Source organism: Anser anser (genome assembly GCF_964211835.1).
Source record: "Anser anser genome assembly, chromosome: 24".
Classification (NCBI taxonomy): domain Eukaryota; kingdom Metazoa; phylum Chordata; class Aves; order Anseriformes; family Anatidae; genus Anser; species Anser anser.
Window position 1 is genome coordinate 5,623,702 of NC_139745.1, and position 22,024 is coordinate 5,645,725.

The following is a 22,024-nucleotide window of genomic DNA, read 5'->3' on the forward strand; positions in this document are numbered from 1 at the left end:
ACCCACAGCATCTTCAACCGTCTGACCAGGGCAGCACCACCCACCCCACCAGGCTGTTACACCAAAACTCAGTTAGGAATTAGAAGTCCCAATAATATACGCAAATCACTCCTTTACAAACACAAGCTGCGTGACGTTTGCTCACAGTAGGACTGACCATCTCGTAAGTCTTTAGATAGCTTTCAGCTTGCCTGCTTCATCTTTGGGTGCTTGCTACATCTAGGAGACAACGTCCTTCACCAGGTACGGATGCCATTTCACGCCCAAAGTGTTCCCATGCTGCTGCTTCTCCTACAGCCTCCCCCCAGCCACGTGCCCCCTCAATGTGAAGGGGCAAATTGCATTGACTAAGTATCAAAACTGATTCTAGCCTACCAGCTGAATTTGGTGATCGCTCCTCAATGCCTTTCCCTCCAAATGAAAACACCTTCCAGGTTATTCTTGGTCCTGACTCAGAGAAACTGATGCTTGAAAGTACCTGAAAGATACCGTCAAACACTTGGCATTTTCAATTATTTATCTTAAATTTTCAGCCACGTACAACTGGAAAATAAAAATCTACAGCACCATCTTCTAAAAAGGCACTTTCTGAGGACTGTCTTGCTTAAAAAAAATAAAAATCACTCCAAGTTTTAAACAGTGGAACCATTTTGTTTTAAAAGGACCCTTTGTTAACTACCCGTGTTAGCTGAGGGGCTCCTCAGACAAAATTTGAAAAGACCAGGGCACATGGGATGCAAGGCAGATGGAGTCTCTCCACCACCATCCTCGTTCCTCTATAAGCGATGCTTCAACATTCTCCCTCGCAAGCCTCCCTCCTGCAATTCCTTCCCTTCCATACGCACCTTCGCCTACTCGGGGACAAACATTTTTGTTTTAGTGTTATAGAGATTGGGATTCTTGAGATTCTGCTAGGGAGGTAAACTTCAGGATCCTACACGCATCTCTTTCGTAACTGAAAAAATACAAAGTCATCTACTAGCAGAAAGCATCAATTAGCTCAAGCTCTAACCACTATCTTTTTCAGGCTTACAAAAAACGAGCGAATTGGCTAAGGGAAGTTTTATTTCAACATGTGCCGAAACAAAAATGTTATCCTAATACCCAACATTGACCTAAAGTACCATCTTTGGGTAGAAAAGAAAGACAGGGGTCTTTCCCTTTGACATCCCTACGGATTTTTTCACTGGATCCAATCAATCTGCCAGTAGCAGCCAAAGAATTCCAGAGCACTGGAAGGGACAGAGGATCTGCCTGGCGCGAGCAGAGACCAAGACGGCCATTTAGAAATAATGATCTCTGAAAACCGAATTGATAGTTTCAAGGTACATAATCTGAGCTTTTGACTCCTTGGTTACAAAAGTGCTTTGAGTAAAGTTCTAAACCCTCAGTTCACAAAACTGAGAAAATATCAAAAGAGGACAAGATATGAAGGAAGCGTAAAAAAAAAAAAGGCCTCAAGCTTTTTGAACTGTAGTCAGAGCTTGGAATTTCACCAGAGTGAACTTCAGGACTAGTAGAAAACGAGTATTCAGAGCTGGAATTTGTACAGAAGATGACTATCTGGTATCTTACATTAACCATTTTATAGGACAAAAATTTGTACATGAACCTAATCTAGCTTAGGACCAATTGCATCTTGAAATAATCTGACTGACAGCTTTCAGAAACCCACTTTACTCCTGAAAAAGCATTTCTACGGCCAAACTTCCAAAAGGGTGCCAGAATGAGCTCTGCAGAAACAACTTTTCGAACGTGTTCAACCAAATGACACATTTAACAGTAATACACCGATCCTGAGTAGAATGGCCACAGCTGAAGTGCCCTACAAAAACAACAACAAAAAAGCTACTTACAGTGGAGTCAGTCATTCTGTTAGCAGATGTTGCAAGTTTAATGCCTCGACTACAAAACGCTCTACTCCCTTCCAACTTTGGATCTACTAGTCACTAGAGATCACAGGTTTCGGCAAGGCTCCGTCCCGGGGGAGTGGGTCCCGCTTTGGCACGGTACCAGCGCTGCAGCTCCCGCTCTGCGTGGCCGATGCCCTACCAGCGTGCTCCCTGCCACGGAAGCAACAAGTGGCACTTGTAAGTACAAGCGAGGTCTCGGTCTGGTAAACTGGTACGGTGTCTTAGGAGATAGGAACCTGTTTTTTTGTTGTTTTTTTTTTTTTTTTTCTAGATAGGCATATAAACGAGGCCAGCACGTCTGCAAAGTAGAACTGTCAGCCTTTGCCCGCATCCCTCTTTGGGCTGTACACGGACAGCTCCCAGAAAGAGAGGGGGATCTGGTACGCCACTCAAGGTGTCCCCAAACAGCACATAAAATTTGAGATTTTTTTTTTCTTTTTTAAAAGGAGAGCAGGTACAAAAATAAAAGAAATCCATATACTCTGAAAATATACCGGAAACTGCCACCACAGATGAGGTACCATTTATCCCAACCCCCCACCCCCAAACTGCAAACATCAAAATATATATGTTTTTAAACAAAGGAAGAATATCTGGCTATTTAATCTCAGTTAAAATGACAGCACCCTTTGTTACACTTGATATTTCACACCATTAATTCTCTTTTGAAAAAAAAAAAAAAACCCAAGATATCTATCTAACCTTGATTCCTTGCTTATCTCCTCATTCCTTAGTGCAGTAATTGTCCATCTCCATTTAAATAAATATAGCAGCTACAGCATTATAAATGTGTGGCCCTCACAACGCCAGTAAGTTGATATCATAATACAAATAAGTATCGGCACTTTACGTAGATATTTGCAAAACCAAGAATAGAGATTAAAAATTCCAAATACTCTTCACATGAAAACCAGGTAAAACTGCTTGTCAAGCTAGCGTTTAAGTCACTTTCCCAATGAAGTTGCTGTAATTTCTTTTTTTGGTGAAAGTAGAAAGCAAAAAAAGCTTCTCAGATCATAGTCACTGAGTGTGGGCAGGATGAGAAGTGTACAGTGTCTCTGAAAGGAGCATTAAAAGACTGTTTAAAAAGGAATTTTCTTCATCTAAACGCCAGAAATCCACAAGAAATCTTTGTAAAATAGCTTCTTTAAAAAAAACTCTTTTTAAAACGTTGATTTTCTGTAAAAACCCTAACCTGAACCTTTTATAAACAGAACTACTAGCTAGAGTGCTTCTGAGAGAAAACCATCAGGTCGCTGACTACGGAAAACATTTCAGAGATCTATTCGGAAACCATCTTGCTCAGATTATTCAGTTACACCAACCTCCCTGCAGCAGTTTTACTTGAAGGCGCTGAAAGTAAGTGCATTAAGAAGTCAAGGAGCACGGCTGGGACAACCCTGGACCTGCAGATCCAGCCAAGGCGTGCAGCCCCCAGGAGGCTCGGGATCTGCCAAATCTCCCCTGCTCACCCCAAACCTGTTCTGAGGAGCCCCAAAAGCCACCGTCGAACTGCCCACCGTCGTGACTATTTCCAGTGCAATTGTAACGTTGCGAAGTTAGGCTGAAAACATTATCTTCCTGGATACTGGGAGATAAAATACGTATATACACTGTTTAGTAAAGCTCTTTGAGACAGTGTTGTGAACAGCACTACGTACATTTCCATACAATATACAGATGCACAAAATACAGTACTTTGTTTTCTGGCAGAAAAGGTGGGGGAGATTCATGCCTGTTGAAGCAAAATGGGCTCAGATTTTAGGCTCAAAATACAGTATATTGGCAAACAACGGATTTCAGGAGATAAATGACAGGAGATAAGCTACTTATACCAACCCACTGGTTTTCATGTGGAGAGCAGGTGGAGTTCAGAAGGGCTGGGATAACAGCAATGCCCATATAAACGATCTGCAGAATATATATACTATGAACCAGTGCAAATAAAAACAGTCAAAAATGCAGTTCACGAGTTTACAAAGTGCAAAACTCCCCAGTCCCCTCACTGAATAAATGCTCATCTCTGACATCTTAAATATTGTTTTACCTTTAAAGTGGAATGAAAGAGTCCCATTAGTTTGTTTCACATTTCAGTGATTTGAAGTTAGAACTATCCCAGCCCTCTTACTTTATTTGCAAAGTGAAATGAAGTTACCAATAACTTAATTTTAAAAGGAAAGTCATTATCAAAGAGGAAAAAAGCCTAAAAACTTTTAATAATTCCAGACATTTTATTGATGTCAAATAGATTTAATTAAGCATGTAAAAACTTAGATCTTAATAAAAAACCCTTTTCATTTACTTCAAATATCCTCCACATTTCGAAGCCAAAAATATGGCCAATTCCTTTGTTAAATCAAAATACTGCAGTGACAAGTAAAGCTTGCAGAGTTCTAGAAGCATTTTTGCTTTTTTTTTTGATTTAAAAAAGGAAAATGCAAGATTCCTTCTGACTATAAAACTTTCCTTTCAAAATTAAGGCTTTTACTTTGTCCTTTTAAAATCATGGAGGTGTCCATTATCCCACAGTTAGTGGTACAAACACTGCTTTAGTACAGCTCAATGGACACAGATTTCCTTTAGAACGCTTATTGCACTAAAAGATAGCAAAAACAAGTTGTCAGTTTTTTTTAAAAATAAACATGGTTACATTTCTAAAAAATAAAAGTTGATGTTGACCATATGTTCTGTAATAATTAAATTAAAGCATTATTATTACTCTAATAAATATAAAAGAAACAAAAGGAAGCTAAACTTCAAAAACATACATATGAAATCACATTAAGGTGTGAGAGGCAGCAAGTAAACTAGCATTTTTCTTTTTCCAAAAAGACCTTAGCTCTAAAGTTTCAGTTCTGGTGTTTGCTATATGTAATCCCATAAAACTTGGGACATCTGATCTCATGTGAAGCTTCAAGATATTTGACGTGCCAGATAGAAAATAATTGAAACTTTTGGACTAGGTAAAACAGCAGCTTTAGTAAATTCACCAGGGAGCAAGAAGAGTTTGGATCACTACTGCCTGCACATAACACCACTAGCTTTGTTTGCTTTTTAAAAGGGAACTATTGGAGCTGAGGACTCCAAAGCTGTGAAGAAAGACAAAGGCAGCAGTTGGCTAAACTATGTTCAAATTATTGGATTAGTGTGCAAAACATCTTCCCTCCCTTCAATTTTTTTTAGTTAGTGCTGTACATTCAAATGTACTCAGATATGTTCACATTCGAATGCTGATGGCAATATTGAGAGAAAGATTCCTCAATGCAGTGGGGTAAAAAAAATATTTTTTTTGCACACTTTCCTCTCCCAAACAATCATTGTGATTGTTCTTGTAAAGGTTGTTTGCTTTTTTTTTTTAATTACACCATCCTTTTTTTTTTTTTTTTTGCAAAGATAGTTGTGCTGCCGAGCAACTTGAGGTAAAGGCATAAGAGGGTTAAACTACGAGAAATAAAAAAAAAATGATGGCGGTGCTTCCTACAGGAGACCGCGCCAAAAAAGCAGTTGGCTGGTTTCATATTGCATAATAGTGCTGTGTTCCTCGATGAAGTAAACAATCTTCCTTGTGTCAATTTAAGGGTTAGCCTCTCGCCCCTGCACAGTGTCAACTTCAGCATGATCGGAGGCACACCCCATAAACCAACCCCACTGGAAACATACATTGTATGTGGCTTAATTTTTCAGTTCTTCCTTCTCAGTGAGTATGCTCCCATTTTATTGACTTAAGCGAAGTACATCGTGCGTAAGGTGTCTTGGTGAATTTGTACAGCCTTCGCGAGGGCCTGTGGATCTCTCCCATTGCTTTGTCCTGAAACATGGCTTCCTTCAGCACTGGAAGAAAATGAGAAAAAATGAAGACAAGCAGGGCTATAAATCATATTAATTCCAATTAAAAGCTGCCTTTGCATCTCTTCAGCATTCTGGAGGGTAACATGGCAATATTAATAGAAACAAATAGAAAAAAATACTTGTCAAAAGCCTCGAGGTTGCTGAGTGAACAGACAAATCCCTTTGCCTTGTTTAATTTGTTCATCTAAAAGTACCCCATTGAAAAATATATTGATGATATTAAGTTTATAAAATACTCGTGACATACAAAGCAGAGTTAGGTGCAAGAAACTTAACATTTGCTTCATTCATGAATACTCTAACTCTAAAGCAAAAAAAACTAAATGCGTGGCTTGATTCCTTAAGACCACGTCAAAGTAATAACTATTTTATGACACTATACTTCTTTTAATCTGAGCGTTACTCAGTAGAATCCACCAACCCACTCTTGTCTGATACTCAGCACTAGCTGTCAGGAATGAGTACCTTAAGTCTAGTCACAGAGTTAACACAAATTAACTGCAAAATGAGAGGTAATTACAGTTGGCTTTATGCCTGACAACGGAGCAGAGACTAACACGGACAAAAACTTAAAGCATGTGCATTTTTCTTTACCTGTCATGTTCTTTGTCCACAAGATGGTATCGTGCTCTGAATGCTACCAGGTGAGCATAATACGCTGGTGCAGGTATAGAAACTGATCGTGTACAGCGCACATACGTGTGGCAGAGCTGGTAAGTCAGCAGCTGAAGTTCATCTGCAGTAAAACAGTTATCATCCCACAAAACATGATAGTGTGAGGGACGGCTGGTACCCTAAGAAGAAGGGAACATCAGTTCACTTAGCTGTTTTTTTTTTTTTCCCCATGCAGTCAAGTCATTTTTAAGCTCAGAAAGGGCCAGACTGTCTAGTCTGAATTCCTCGGTAACAGCAGCCAAGGAAATTTCAGGCTTATGTCAGCCCTAAATGTATGTAGAGATTAATAAATGTCTACTGTTCATATTACGTTACTTCAACTACCATTGCTTGTGCAAAAAAAGCCCACATACCTTTTAGGTAACCCTTAACAATTGAAGCCTGCTTCCAACATGACTAAACTGATTACACCACCTCTTAACCACCCTCAATTAAAACTGTTTCTCACCGAGACATTTCACAGAAATAACTGTTGCATTTAACTCTTTCCAGTTCCTCAGTACCCCCTAACTTCTAGTATGAAGACTAGAAATGGTTCCACTATTTCAGAAGTTACCTGAGGAGTTCTATATAAAATGTACACTTCCTTGCTTTACACAATGTCATCTTGCCTACAGGTTTAAGAGTTACAATTGCTCTTTGGCATTATGCTGAAACAGATGCTTGTACATCAACCAGATGCACGCTGACTTTCACCGTTACTACCTTAACAATTCCTTCCAGACCATAACAAGCACTGAATGCTGTGCACAGTTCTTAGGAGCTCTTGGAAGTTCTCCATTAAAGGACTGACATGCAATTACTTTGGAAGACATTGCTCTGGAATAAATGAACACTCCTCTTCCCTCCTGCTTCTCCCTCAAAGGATGTGATGCACTAGAGCTAAACCTTACGGTGTAACCAGGTTATGTCAATAGCTGTATTTTAGCCAGTCTAGAAGTCTTTTTTTCCCTTAAGTATATATAAAATCTCAGTTTAGTAGAGATGTACTTGTGGCTTGCTATGACAACGAGCTGCATCTACATCTGACACTTCTGCTACAACTTATATCGATACTTTTTTTTTTCCCCTTCCAAAGGGGCCAAAAACTAGCTTGGCCAGACCTAGCATAAAGGTACACGCATAAGGAGAAAAGCAGTAGATGTTCTGAACTCTGAATAAAAACACCGCAATGATTCAAAACAGGATAAGAAAACATACCTACTTAGCCTAAACAGAGCTTACAACAACATGGTCACAGAATCACGATAAAAAAGTGAAGAATGATAAAAAAGAGTGAACTTTTTCCATTTTAACCAATATCCTGACAGAGTTTTTGTCATTAAGTTGATTCTCCCTTGTATTGTTGGCAATACCACTGTTGAATTTTATTTCCAGTCTGTAACTCACCTGTCTGCATTTAGTCAGCAAATGATCAAACACTGCCTTACACTACACAAAGTCTAAGTTTTGAACATAGCAGAGACCACCTCTTAAAGCAAATAATTAATACTATTAGTCCAGTAATAACATGATGTCTCAGATAGAACTGAGCTAAATGACATTTCCCTACTAAGGAACTGTTTGTAAGTACATTTGTCACATAAGGGAGAAAATGAGAGCGTTCTGAATTCACACTTACTTAACAAGACAATCATACCTGTATTCCAGCGTGGCTGCAGAGGTAAAAATCAAACTCATATGGATGCGTAATGTCTGTATCTACAGTTGTTCCAGCTGGAATATTGCCACTTCGTCCAACCTAAATAAAAGTTTTGTTAAAAACAGTGCAGCTAACAGCTGTTTATACACCTCAACTCTAATTAAAATACAAGTTTGCATTTAAGACATGCAGCATTTCAGTGAAAGACTGTCTCAGCACTGTCTGGAACGTGTCAATACGGTAACCTAGAACGTGTGACATGGACACTGTACTGCTGTTTACCATCTCAACACAGAATAACTCATCCAGAACTTCAGAACCTTCAATGCCAGAAACCCAGAAAAAGCTGTGTGTACATTTACATTTAGAATTGTGAGCTTAAGTTCAGATTGACTCAATCAGAACACAAGTGTTAAGGATTCTATCATTTTGCATTTTCTACAGCAGTCTTTAATTGAAGACTTGGCTTTAGGTAGTTACAGTTCACTGTTAAAAATTAGTACCAATGCACACTGTGACAAAGTCTTTTTTTTTTTTTTTTTCCAAAGGTCAGTGATTTTCCAGTTTGGTGTCGCATTTTGTGCCTATCAATTCAACATCTTCCCTGAATGCAAACACAATCAGATTGACAGAGAAGCCCATGCCGATATTTTCTATAGCAGTATGTGTGCTTGACATCAAGCTTGTACTGAGATAGGACGACGATTACCCTTTCTGTTCTGTCAGCACAGAACAATCGTGTATGATGTCGTTTCTGTACCACAATATAGGTTATTCCAGGCTGGTAATCTTTCTCCAAACTGATGCAGGCTTCTCTAATGGCTAGCAGTTCGTAATACAAAACCTACAAGATCATGAACAGAATAGTTTAGTTTTTTGTCACGTTGTATTCTACACAAAATGCTTAATAAATAGTTTGTAGTTAACACTAGGTTCAACTTTGCCACGCGGTTATTAATCTTAGGGAGTATTAAGAAATATATTGTTTCCAAAGATCCAAGAGTTTTTCTTCCCATACAGGAAAGAAGGTGCAACTTTTCTAACCGAACATACTGAAGAAAATCTCTCCTAAAAACGCTCAATTATTTTGTGATACCTTGGTACAAATATAAGCAGTACAGCTCATTCGAACAGGAGGCCAGGGATTACGTAAGTGTTTCAAAAACCCAACAGATGAACCAACCTGTCGAAACTGTCCTTCAGAGACCCCGTCTCTGTAGAAGATGATACGTGTGGGCTTGAACCGTGTTGACTTGTAGAACTGGATGAGAAGCTCTCTAACCATGGAGGCCAGATCTTGGATGATTTCCTGCCGGGGTCGCTGAACTCGCACCGTGGCACAGTACCGGCTCGGATGAGCATCCATACTACCTACAACCTTCAGGGGAACATTACATGACTAAAAGCTACAAGATCAAATCTATAAAAAAAATGAAATAGCAAGAAAGCCAAGAAAAGAATTTTCAAGTAAAAGATGCTTGCTTTAAAAATAATTACAGTAACATTTTAACTGGAACTTGTGGTAGGTGCAGGTTTAATACCTTTTGAAAAGAGGTATGTAACTTGCCCTCCAGACTCCCTGAAACACATCTGCAGAAATTATCTGCCTTGGAGTCTTCCCCTCTATTGACAGTACACTAACACATATTCTTATAATCAAGAAACTGACTTTTTTCCTTGGACATTTTCTCACCTTTTACATGGAGAAACATTTCAGTTTGCCTTAGTTACTTAAGGCAAAGAGGCAGTTTCCATAACTGCAATCAATGACAAGTAAAATACCAAGGAGACAAATTAGCAATGGACTGACCACATAGCAAGCATCCAACCACTACTCTGGTGGTCTCCTGGGCAATACCAACACAAAAAGTTAAAACACATCAAGAATAATCATGCCAAACTAGGCCTTAATTTAGCCTTCCTCTTTCGGAAATACAACGATATTATTAACAAATATCTCAAAGCTGCATTATTTCCTTTACAATATTTCTGCAAGAATATTCTATTTAATATGACTGACATTTTACCCTGATTTAAAAATAAAATGCTAAGAAAAAGTATCAAGCAGTGTTTTCCTTTTAAAGAAATGATTTCTAATAATATTGGAAATGTGCACCAAAGAACTGGCATAAGCCCTGAAAGATATTTGACAGTCATAGGTGCATTTACTGTTCTAACATTTACCCAAGACGAAATAACAATGCTGATTTAATAAAACTTACAGCAGCTATGGAAGGCTTCTTCCCATCTCCAGCAGGAGGGTGAGTGACATCGGCTCCCAGAAAGATCACTGGCTGCTGGAACACAGAAGGTCTTCAAAGGAAAAAAAAAGTGCTAAGTCACACTTGCAGATGAACAGTTGGTGCAAGGTTATTGCTCAATATGGGGCTTTGTTTCTATCTCAGCTAAGCTGCGCAGAGAGACTTTCTTATCAGGTACTCTGTCCAGACCTAAACAATGAAATCTTTGTGCACGAGATGTAAACTTCTACAACGCTGTAACGGTCATTCCAAATCACACTGCCATGTAACTGCAGCATGATTCCGATGGAAAAAAGCCAAAGAGCTACACCTTCACAGACAGTATCTTACAGAAATTATTATTCTACCAGTTGATTACACTAGTGCTGTGAGGCCAGCTAAACACCGCTTCTGTGCTGTATCAGCCATGCAACAGATGGCCGGGTGCAGCAGCACACACTTTATTCTGGCTTACAGGATATAAGGCAGCAGGATCATCTCCCAGTGCCTTCAAAATACGTTCCATGTGCCATTGCTTCATGTTTAGACTGATTCCAAGATCTTAGAAAGTCTCGGGAAAGAATTCCTAAAACTTACACTCCGTAAGTTTTTCTGGCTTGCACTATGCACATTTCCACTCTTGAAGAATAGATAAGCTCTTGCAACGGTTAGAGACCATCAGAATTTCTTGTCTTCAGGACTAACAGACTTATGCTTCTTCAGAATGAAGCATGGCAGAAAGATGGGAGGACGCATGGCTTGGACTTACAAACCTACTGAAGGCTTCAAAGCAAATGGAATATAAGCAGAAACAGAGCACAGATTACCTGTGCAAAAAACAAGTGTGAGCTGAATTACTTAGCCTAATAAAGTGGGAGAAGTAGGATGCCTTCAGTATACTTCTACCCTTATTAGCAGCACACTGGTATGCTAACCAAGAGTTACATTTCTCTGCGATGTGTTGCATAATCCTAAACCTCCAGAAAATTTCTAATTGCAGTAATTTCATCTCTAGAACTACAGGTACTCTTCAAATTTTTGATACCGATCAAACATTTGGAAAAACACTTAAGACAGTTCACAGGCCTACAACTATTCAGGGCCCATTCTAGAAAAAAAAATAATTCTGCCTTATTCTCACATATTACCAGAAGGATACTTCAAGGTAAATCTTGGGTAAATTTAAATTTTGCGTGCAAAATATCAAACAACCACATTTGTTAAAACAAAACCCGAAAGAGTCTCCACAACAATTCTTACCGTTGATGAGGTACAAGGATGTTGTTGATTCCTCCTAACTTAACATTAATCTTCAGGCACAGGTTTGAAAGGGTCTGCGGAGATGTTTTAATGACATTTTTGACTTGAACGCACTGTGTGGCCATTCCCAATAGCGTATCTCCCACACGCTTCACCTCCGCTGTGAAGCAAATATTAGGATGCAAACTGAGTCCATTTGAAACTACTGGTATGTTTTCATCTTAGATTACGTCACAATAATTGCAGTATAGATACTCTACAAAATAACTTTAAATTTAGCTGCATGCTCAGAATTGCTTCCAATTTATTTTAACTTCAGGCAAAGCACTGGTTTCTTATGTCTAAAGAATAGTCCTGGAGAATTTTCTAACATGCTGGGCATCTGTTAGAAAGATACTTGACCAAACAGGTAAATACAGAGCTATTTCCTTACCATACACCGGTGTTTTCCCTGGCAGGATGACAATGATGAGCTGAAGCCCTGAATAGGTGTTCTTGAGGTGTCGAAACATGGGCTCCACGCTGTCTGCACCCTGGGCGTATTTGCAGAAACAGGGCTGGCCTTGGATCGGCATCCCTGCATCCTTGGAGATCTTACGCAGCTGATCTGTAAAACCCCTAAAGATGAGAAGTTTACTGAATTTTTGCACCAGCGAGAGCACACGTCAACCAAAGCATAAGGGGGCAGAAGTCTGTTACTCAAATGAAGAAAAGGACTCCACCTAACTTTCAAAGCAGCATTTTTAAAACATGCATTACGTGGCAGCCATACAGCTTTAAAATACCATAGGCTAGAACTGAAAAAAACATTTAGAGGCCTCTAGTACTCAATTCAATATGCTAAAATGTAAAGCAGCAATGTCACAAGACTGAAACAGTGTTTTGACTGTAGCTTCCAGCACGGAAGCAGCTTGAATTCTCTCCCTAACACCTCAGAAGTGTAAAGCCAGATAAAATGCTCATTAGATTTGCTGTGTTCATGCTTTTACTAAATAGTTTCATTAAGAGAACTGTCCAGAGCCTGAACTATGACATGCCTTACTTCAGTATTTCTTCTCTGCACTGTCTCTGCGTTGCAAAACAAGCTATAGCCCACATTTTGATCTCAACACCAGTGTGGAACTGCTTCCCTCGCATGTCCCATACTCCATGGCTTGGGGTTGCCACTGTTCGATTCTGTGGAAACAGAAAAATCACACTGACATTCAAGTGAATGAAAATTAGAAAGCCTATCTATTTACAGTTTTAGGGTAAGAAAAAACAAAGCTTGCTATTTGAACTCTGATCCCTGTACTGCACAAGGCAACTGAAGTGGTTAAATTCATCGATGTGCATGGGAAATCACTCTCTGAAAACTGTAACAGAACCAAAATTAAAACCACAAAATCCTCACCCGTCCTCCGTACTGCAGCATTGGAGCTGGGAGCACCCGCCCTGTCACATGGGCCATCTCATCCCGGACTTTGAACTGGAACTCTTGAACAAATGGATCTGCATCGTAATTTGCACTTCTCACCTAGAAGAGTTTTTACATGTTACATGTCAGCTCAAAAGCAGACCATTTCAGAACTGTTTATAAGAATATTCAACTAAAAATACTCAAGCTTTATATTTCCAGGCAGCTAAAACACTACTGTTTAGAGTGGCTGAATTCAGCAGCAGACACATAAAAAGATGAAGATATATGTTGGAGTTCTTTGGTGAAAATATTTACTGTGTACTGAGGAAAGCAGTCAAACTTTCAGTCATTCATTCAGGAAACCTACAGGCGGCTTGAAGAACACAATATAAGATACTTTTTGCAAATAAGCAGTAGGCTGTGATCCAGTAAAAGAATTGTCAGGCTGGGGTCAAGGCATTAGTGTGGTTTAGTCCAGTGTCATTTACTGAGTAGGGTCACACCAAACTGAAATTTAAGAACTAACCAATCTGCTTATTTCCTCTTGCCTATCTGGAGCAGATCTTGCTGTGGCCTTTATCATAGTCGATGTCTGATTGTCTGTTAGCTTCTTGATACACCGTTGGCCAGCCACGATATTACATACCTTGAAGAAAAATCCACATTTAGAAACAGATCCCAACATACGACACATGTACAGTACTACGCTACCATTATAAAATACACCTCCAAAGTGTTTAGAACTAAGCAAAAGCGTAGAGTTGTTTAATCTTTAAAGCTCCTTAAAAATGTAGTCAATGGTAAAAATACAACAAAAAGCAAATAAAGAATATGTAAATATGCCAACATGCTTGTACCACAAAGTGTACTACTTCTTAACATCCTGCAAAATGATACCGTCTACCAATAACGAGCTGATTTATCAGAATAAATTCATTACTTCTAAAGGCAGGTAGGTGTGTTTCTGTTCCTGTCCCACTTGTAGGCAGGGAAGATGAGGATATTTCAACTGAAGGTTGTATTTCTCTCTGAAATACTGTGCTACCGTTCTCTCCACAGTCTGTCCATTTTCTAACTGTAAAGGAAAGCTGAAGAAATATATGTTTTAATCAAACTTACCAAGAGCTTAGTTGGCAAGTATCAACACTCCCCAAATGAATATTAGATCCCATTACATATTCAGTGCCAAGCTATTACACATTTTATGCTCTGACAAAAAGCATCTTACGTTTGATGACTTGCAGGCCTTCTTGTTACATTACAAACACGGTATTTCCGCCTCATCGTTCCACAATGAGTCACTTCTACCTTTAGACCTGCACAGAAATACAAAAAAATTATGTCATAGCTACACAAAAGTTTTCACAGGAGACACGCGTTTTCTTATGAGTATGTTCTAATCCAACAGCTGTCATGGTCAGAGCTCGAACAGCACAGAACAAAAAATAATTATTCTCTAAACATCTTGCTTTCATTTTAAGTGGATTTCTGACTAATCAGGTATTTTCCTCAGAAACAAATCAATGTAAAATATTTAACATTCAATGTCATCTGAATTTCTCACTGCAGTTTCATTTAGCAGACATATGACTAACCTCGGAGAGAGAGTGCTGTTTTTACTGTATCCTTTTGTTCTCATTCTCAGTGCTGTATTTCCCTTAAAACCAGCAGTTACAATAAAATTAAAAGGGCAAAGGCAGATTTCTCCCTTATATTCGCTTTTCCTAGCCTTGCAACCACAGTCAGCCTATAATTTTCTTTACTTTTCACCAAGTTTCTTTAGCTTTTGAGCAGCTGAAGATCTAGTCTAAAAGCACCCACCCTATATGCCACAGGCTCACCAGACATTACTGTCTAACCACAGCAAATACTGACAGCAACAACAGCAGCCTCATTGGATTTTCAGCAGTTATTTCTATAAACTGCAAGCACCGACTGCCTGTGGCGTACACAGGAGTAGACTCAACATCTGCTGAAAGTATTGAGCTTATCACACAGGTGCTGCATAGCATGGCCACATTGTTATGCTTTTCCCTAGCCCCACGGAAGACAAGGCAGTTGAAAACAGCATTGCTACCCAAATGATTCAACCTACAGTCCACTAGTAGAGGACTTAAAGCAGGGTGATTCGTTTTGTCAAGGCTCATGTGGATTGCAGACCTCCAACTGAATACCCCAGATCAAACCAGGTCCCTTAGTCCCCGAGAGCAGATGCCACAACCACTTTACTTGGTACACAGACAACCCAGAGAAGCATTAACTGTGCTTCACTGATTCCTGACTGCACTAATTGCAACATTAACATCAGTATTACTTCGAGGATTAAAAAAATAAGCTACCATTGACCTGATACAGCGTGAAAAGGAAATACAAAATATGAGCCATGAAGCAGTGTGAATACACCAATATCTGGAAACCATTCACTGCTTTGTCATTAATCTGCTGTGACACCACAGAAGACACCACCCTCCCTCAGAGCTGCTCACAGACACTGCAAATTCTTTAATGCAGGGTTTGTTTCACTATACATAATCACGTCTTGGCTAGAGTTCCCTGATACTACAGCAATAAAAATAAATATTGACAGCAAAGGTAACCTTTTAATATTTTCTGACTATGGTAGCAGAGTGTCTGAGGCATGAGAAGAGGCAGCTTCTCGTTCTCCAGTTATTGGTCTTCCAGAATGAAGACAGACAAATGTAAAAAGGAAGCACATTAGGACTACTATAAATATTTACTTAAAGGTGGCTTTTTTGTTTTTCCCAACTAATGACTATTCCACGAACACATCAGTTCGTGACTGTAGTTCAGATTTATTATTTGCTGGCCAGTATTTCAGCAGAGTTAAGTCTTGCATCAGGTAACACAAGCATTTCAGAGCAGAGCTTTGAAGAGCTGAACTCTTTCAAGGCTTCTCTCTCTGCAAATTACACTGGAATGAAAGGATATGGGAAAACACAAAGCAAAGTAGCATGTATGGAGTGCAACGACTCTAACCAGTGGCTTATGCAATACTCTGGAATGGAATTTGGCCTTCAGCTGCAAGTTATCAAGTGGTACTTATTTTTCCATAAGGCAATCAGTTATTAGAAGAAGTAGTCACCGCAATAGCATACTCTCAAAGAATCAATGATGTTAGCTTTGAAATCAATGTTCATTTTACCTCAGCATTTAAACAGCGGGAGACCTACAGCACAATACCACTACGGCCTCGATGACCCCTGCCTCTAAAAGGCTAGCCAGCCAGCAGGCAACAACCACTTACCTCTAACCAGGCAATAAACAACACGCTTGCCCTTTCCCTCTTTAAGCCACTGGGAACATATCTCATTTTTCATTTCTGCAGAGCCACATTGTCTCGTTCAGGACTAGAACTACAAACATGTACTGCAGTTCTCCTAGCAGTCCCAGGGCCCTTCTCATGCGTGCTAACTAGAAGGTTTCCAGTTAGAGCAAATTCTTGGAATTACCTTGAGTTACCTGGGACAGGACAGTTATGTTTCTACTCACCCTTTATCTCTTTGGTGAATTTTACCCGATGAGAATCAGTCAGAGGTCTTGGTTGTTCATCAATATTATGAATGTCAAGAACTTCACACATAAACTGAATTACAGGTTGTGCTTTGTAGAAGGCAGTGGCAGAAACTAAGTAGAACAAAATATCACGTGTAAAAAGGCAAGTCAGAATGCTGTCGAGCAGTAGATAAATGAATGCTTTTAAAGATTCCAACTAATCCCCAACAAGATGTTGTGCAGCACTTGCTTTCAAAACAGATTAGCGAGGTTTGCAATAAACACACAAACAAAACCCACAGTGACACAGTCACCAGCATCATCATCCTACAACCACTTTGCATTTCTGGGTTTTGGAAGGGTTTTTCCCCAGGTGATATTTATTTCTAGAGAGCTGTAATGTCCCAAAGAGACACTCTCTGTCAACTCTGTATCGAGCTACAAGCAATATGCGACATAATTTTGTCAATGATATGAGATCTGCTTAATTACTTGAATATTTGCTAGCTACATAAGCACAATTTTAAGTTCACAAATTATGCTAGCGTAGTGCTTAGTGCAGCCCTTGATCTACCAATATCTCCTACCCTCCCTGCATACTAACGCCCCAGTCACACTAAGTGACAACATACTGTATTCACCCAGGACAGTTGACTCACTCCACGGAATGAAGACCACAAACAACGTGCTTAGCCAAGTTATAAGCAACTGAAACAACACCTTTTAGCAAGAAATGCGAGGTAGCACTAGGCTACGGCTCAAACGTAAGATAATCCATACGTTTCAAACTTTAAACAGCAAGAACAGAAGTGAAATAGTAGACAAGCGCTTTCTTAGTTTCCCAGATGTCATGTACCCAAACCACCACATCTCCGTGCTGATACAACCAAACATTCTTCAGACGTGTGTCACTGCAGCAGGCTGCCAGCTTCGCATGACGCACGCCGGCCACCACCTCCGGATGCCGACTACTGAATGAACACAAATAGCTTACACCCCCAGCGGCTGGCAGCGCGCCGCTCGTCTCCCATAGCAGCAAAAGTGATACAGAGAGGAACGGATTTTGCAACGAACCTTGCATGAAGTTAAACAACAGACAAAAAAAATCATACAATAGGATTTGAATGTAATCCTTACAGCCTAAACCACAACGTAAGGTGATTAGCCTATAAACTGTAGCTTAAAGACAAAGTTACTGAGTGTCTCACTCCCAGAAAGGATTGAAAAAGCTCTACTGCAAGAATAACTACTATGCTATTTAACGCTGACAGGAAAAACTACCTTCGCAGAAGGTAATGGCGCAGTGCATCATAAATTGGTATGAATTAATACTCTTGTCCTCCTTGAACAGTAGTCATCTCAGTACCTTGCACACAGATACTAGGATTGGATATTTCTCAGGTTGGAAATATTTTTACATTCCTTTTTCAAACAATAACTAAGTCATAGCTGCACTTTGAATGGTAATTTTAAAAGAGCAAACCCACCTGAAGTCAAATGAGTATCGTTCACAATTCAGGCAAACCACAGCAGTGGACATGCACATTTTTGTTGTGAAAGCTCAGTAATACGTGACATTTTCATTACGCTTTAAGACAGGCTCTACACACAACCTGACTTGGAGCGTTTAACAAAGTTCAAGAAGTCAGGCTATTTACATTGGTTTTAGAAAGCATTTCAAACAGACAGTGAGAACAGAATGTGAATTACAGAAACTTTTAGGCAGCACCTGCATCTCAAACCCTGACATTTTTCTACAGGGTTTTTAGCTACCAGGCAGACTCGGAGTGCCTACAGACACAAGGAGTCTGACACATGCGCTGGCTGATCCCAAGTACATTCATCCGGGACTTAATAAAGTGGTACAGAGTAGACCTGATTTAGCATAAGAAAGCCCACCTTAATTAGCCCTATTTACATAGGTATTTGTGATACACTTTACAGTTTCCTTGTAAGCACTGAACACCACCTACTGCGGACAGCCTCACAGAGACAGCTTAAGCAATTTGTCTGTCTTACTGTGGATGCACCAGTACAGAAGTGAAGGAGGAAAACAAGCTATGCTAGGCCTTTTCTCCCTATAAAGGATTTTGTTTTTTAATATGGCAGGTGAACTTCTGCTCAAATGCTGGCATGACAACAAAAATGAGAAAAAGAAGACCAGGATTTCTAGGTAGCCTTTGCCGTAGAGGTCTGGTCTGAATTGGCTGAAGAGCAAGCCAAAGTATGCATGCATACACTTTATTATTACCATCTCACTCGACTATTGTCATTAAAACTCCTGCAGAAGGTTGCCTTTACAGTTAACGTTCCATTTTATAAGGATATTACAAATACTGAATCTTTAAACTGAGCTGTAAGACTCATGTATTTTTCAGATGAAAATCCCTTGCACACAAAGAGATTATAGAGTTTGGAAATTTGCTTACTCTGGTACAAATTCTAGCAAAATACCCCAAACTATTTTAACTCTTTATTCTTTATAAAAAAAAGACAAGAAATTAGTGTAGATGGCTCATGGTTACTAAATCCTTCTGTACAGAAAGCAGCAGAAGTTACTCTACTACCTAAATTTTAGGTATCATAAACACAAACACGACAGTTAATGAACTGAATTTCAAGGTCATTTGTATTCTTAGAGACAAGAGTTATGATCTTTATTCTCAACTCCGAATCCCAACTCACCATCAATATTGAGCATCATCTTCCACATGGCAGGCCGAACAGACTGATGGAATCCAAACCAGACCTCCCTGCCGCCACCCAAGGGGTGATCGTAGCCTTCTGGAGCGGAGAAAAAGGAGCGGCCCACAGGGGTATACCTAGCCAGAAAAGATGACCACACGTTTATGCTACCACTTTCCCAATATACAATAAAAAGCTCTGTCTTAGATCATACCGCACAGCATTATTCTTTTTTGGAATTTTGTGCACTGGGATCGGTGTCAAGTTTAAACAATACACTGAATGCTGGTGTTTCCATTGCAGTGTTTTTAAATTTAGACAAAATGTTTACTAGTTTTTGCAACAAGTTAACTTCCCCTCTCTGATCTTCCACTTTATTAAGCATAACCTCCATCACAGCACAGATTCTGTACAATAGCACTGCATATACTGGACTGACCTTCAAATATCATTTTGAATGTTTTACTAGTGAACATTTGATTACTTCTCTCGGTGTACACTGCATTAAAACTGCAGTGGTAACAAAGAACTAGAGAAACTAATGCTTTTTGAGTAGAAAAGGTACGTTCACAAACCTCCATGCTTCCTTACATTTGAAATGTACAGGCATTAGTACAGACACAACAGTCTTTCACATTTCCTTAGGATCTGGGCAGCTGAAGAAGACTGGCTTCCACAAAACCACAGATCATTTCTAAGAGTCAGTGACACCCAATGAACAACACCAGTGAAAGGTACAGCCAGCAATCAAAAAGGAAATTCTAAGGCCCAAGTAAGGCAAAAATCGATAGGGCCTTCTCTAATATTTCAGGGTTCTGAGATAAAGAGTAACAGGCATGGTTAAACAGGATCTAGTCTCAACAATGTATTTAAGTCATGAGAACCACGCACCACTGATGGGTATATCAATGAACTAGAGACTCATGCTTTTAGATAGTCACCAGGTACACAATATTTGGCTCATTTTGAACAGAAAATGTGAAAGCAGTGCTCTAGCATACTGTAAACTCTCCGTTTTTCAATTAAGACCTAATATAAGCATCTCCTGTTTCTTGAGCTTTCCAAAAACACACGTCACCTGCTCTGGAGTTTAAATGTCTACAAAAATACATACTTCTACTAATCAGGTGCGCTGCATGAGGGAATGATCATTTTTTTCTTTTCACCTGTGAAAAAACAGGGATGAAGGTCTCCCAATGGGGATACTTCAGGTAAAGACAGACTGCAGGAAGACAGTGAACCTACTTCATGGAGGGTAGGTGTCGTAGCACCACATCGACAGCATGAACAGGGTTAGTGCTGATAGGTTTGTCTAGTTCCAGAGGCTCAGGCAAGGTTCTTCCTGTCAAAACTTCATGCAGCAAGTGCCAGCTCACCCGAGAAACAAACTTTATTGACACTTTGAAGGGACGATCTTTTCCACCTTCTCCCGGTAATGTCACATCCAAATCCACCTGGGTGGTTGAGGGGAAAAAAAGAAAGTGGCTGTTTAATTTGTGAGTTTGCTAGGATGCGTTTGTCACCTGTATCTAACACCTGAAATCCAAGGCAGTATTGGAGCAGGACCATCTACTTTGTATTTATTGAACTGGAAAGCTGGGAAAGGAGAATCTACTTCGCAAGTCTCAGTGAATCAAAACTCCCTATTAATCTGTTAGATACCTATATAAAAATACACCTAGATAAGAGCTGGACTGCGTGGGTTATCCAGAAGTTATGTCTGACAGCTTAAATGCAGTTACTAACACGACACATGCACCAAACATCCTTAAGATACAAAAAAAAAATTCAGATGTAGAATTCTTGACTTAAACTGAATACTTCATTATTTTTGCTGTCCCTGCAAAAGGACAGATCTCAGGATCTGCTTTTAACAACACACACCAGGACTCCATTCGTTTTGATCGATGGACAGGTATTTTCACTCCTTCCCACAAATGGGCCAGAGACTCAAAAACCGAGATAATTAGGATATCACACATTTGATGGAGTACATAATTCAATGCACAAAATAAAGGGAACTGTAGATGTGGTTCACGGAACTGTCATCTTGAATTAGAAAACTCTTCATTCCCAAGAAACTGCAGTTTAATTTATTAACAGTACTTCACAGTAAGCTGTATTACAGTCTGTAAAACTCTATTTAATAGATTACGCTGTAGAAAGAGGTGACTAAATTCTAGGGGAGGTTCTGAATGCAACTATGACACATTATATATAATGTAATACATTTACATATATTGAAATTTACAGAAATTGCATTAAAAGGACTATTTCAGCACAGATACCTTAAAATAGTTTCTGTATTCAGTAATATTAGAAGTTGGGCTCGTTTCTTTTGCTTTTCTAAGCAGCTGTTACAAGTACCATTGTTTTTCCAGTTATCTTACCCCAGTAGTGGCCACAGGAAGTGGATTGGCTGTATAAAGGCTTCTTTTCCCATCATAAACTGGTCTACGGTCCCCAAATATTGTCACTTTAAAATGCTGCACCATTGAGTCCACCACCTCCCTAGAAAAGTTGATATTTACACATTGAAAATGTTTTCAGAGAAGTTTCATGCTGGAACCGGCTCCCACACACACTGTGTTTTGCTGAGGCAGTTTCAATAAACACACCGCTCGAGGCGATTATACAACACCCACCGATATTCCCAAAAAGCGCTTCGCACGCTGCAACTAAGATAACAGAAAAACGCTACAAAATAAAATCGCAATCAGTGCAAATGCTCAAGTACCAGAAAGTAATTTTGCTAAAAACATTTCAGAAAGTACCAGAAATGACTGAGGCCTTTCCATAACCTTTATATACAAAGCAAGGATGCACTTCCCTCGGAAGAAACCCACAA

General features: G+C 39.6%; 1 protein-coding gene across 1 annotated transcript in view; it reads right to left on the minus strand.

Moving 5' to 3' along the window:
* Nucleotides 1-4,124: 4,124 nt before the first annotated feature.
* Nucleotides 4,125-22,024, minus strand: part of AGO3 (argonaute RISC catalytic component 3) — a 29,885-nt gene continuing 11,985 nt past the window's right edge. Inside the window, exons 3-19 of the mRNA XM_083810445.1 lie at nt 21,567-21,687; nt 20,422-20,630; nt 19,177-19,313; nt 16,489-16,623; nt 14,207-14,294; nt 13,919-14,066; nt 13,505-13,624; nt 12,973-13,095; nt 12,622-12,755; nt 12,013-12,197; nt 11,580-11,739; nt 10,302-10,392; nt 9,263-9,457; nt 8,789-8,923; nt 8,077-8,178; nt 6,357-6,556; nt 4,125-5,744 (exon numbers count right to left, since the gene is read on the minus strand). Coding sequence (XP_083666571.1) covers nt 5,636-5,744; nt 6,357-6,556; nt 8,077-8,178; nt 8,789-8,923; nt 9,263-9,457; nt 10,302-10,392; nt 11,580-11,739; nt 12,013-12,197; nt 12,622-12,755; nt 12,973-13,095; nt 13,505-13,624; nt 13,919-14,066; nt 14,207-14,294; nt 16,489-16,623; nt 19,177-19,313; nt 20,422-20,630; nt 21,567-21,687 — 2,392 coding nt within the window. The 3' untranslated portion in view covers nt 4,125-5,635. The remainder of the gene's footprint in view (nt 5,745-6,356; nt 6,557-8,076; nt 8,179-8,788; nt 8,924-9,262; nt 9,458-10,301; nt 10,393-11,579; nt 11,740-12,012; nt 12,198-12,621; nt 12,756-12,972; nt 13,096-13,504; nt 13,625-13,918; nt 14,067-14,206; nt 14,295-16,488; nt 16,624-19,176; nt 19,314-20,421; nt 20,631-21,566; nt 21,688-22,024) is intronic.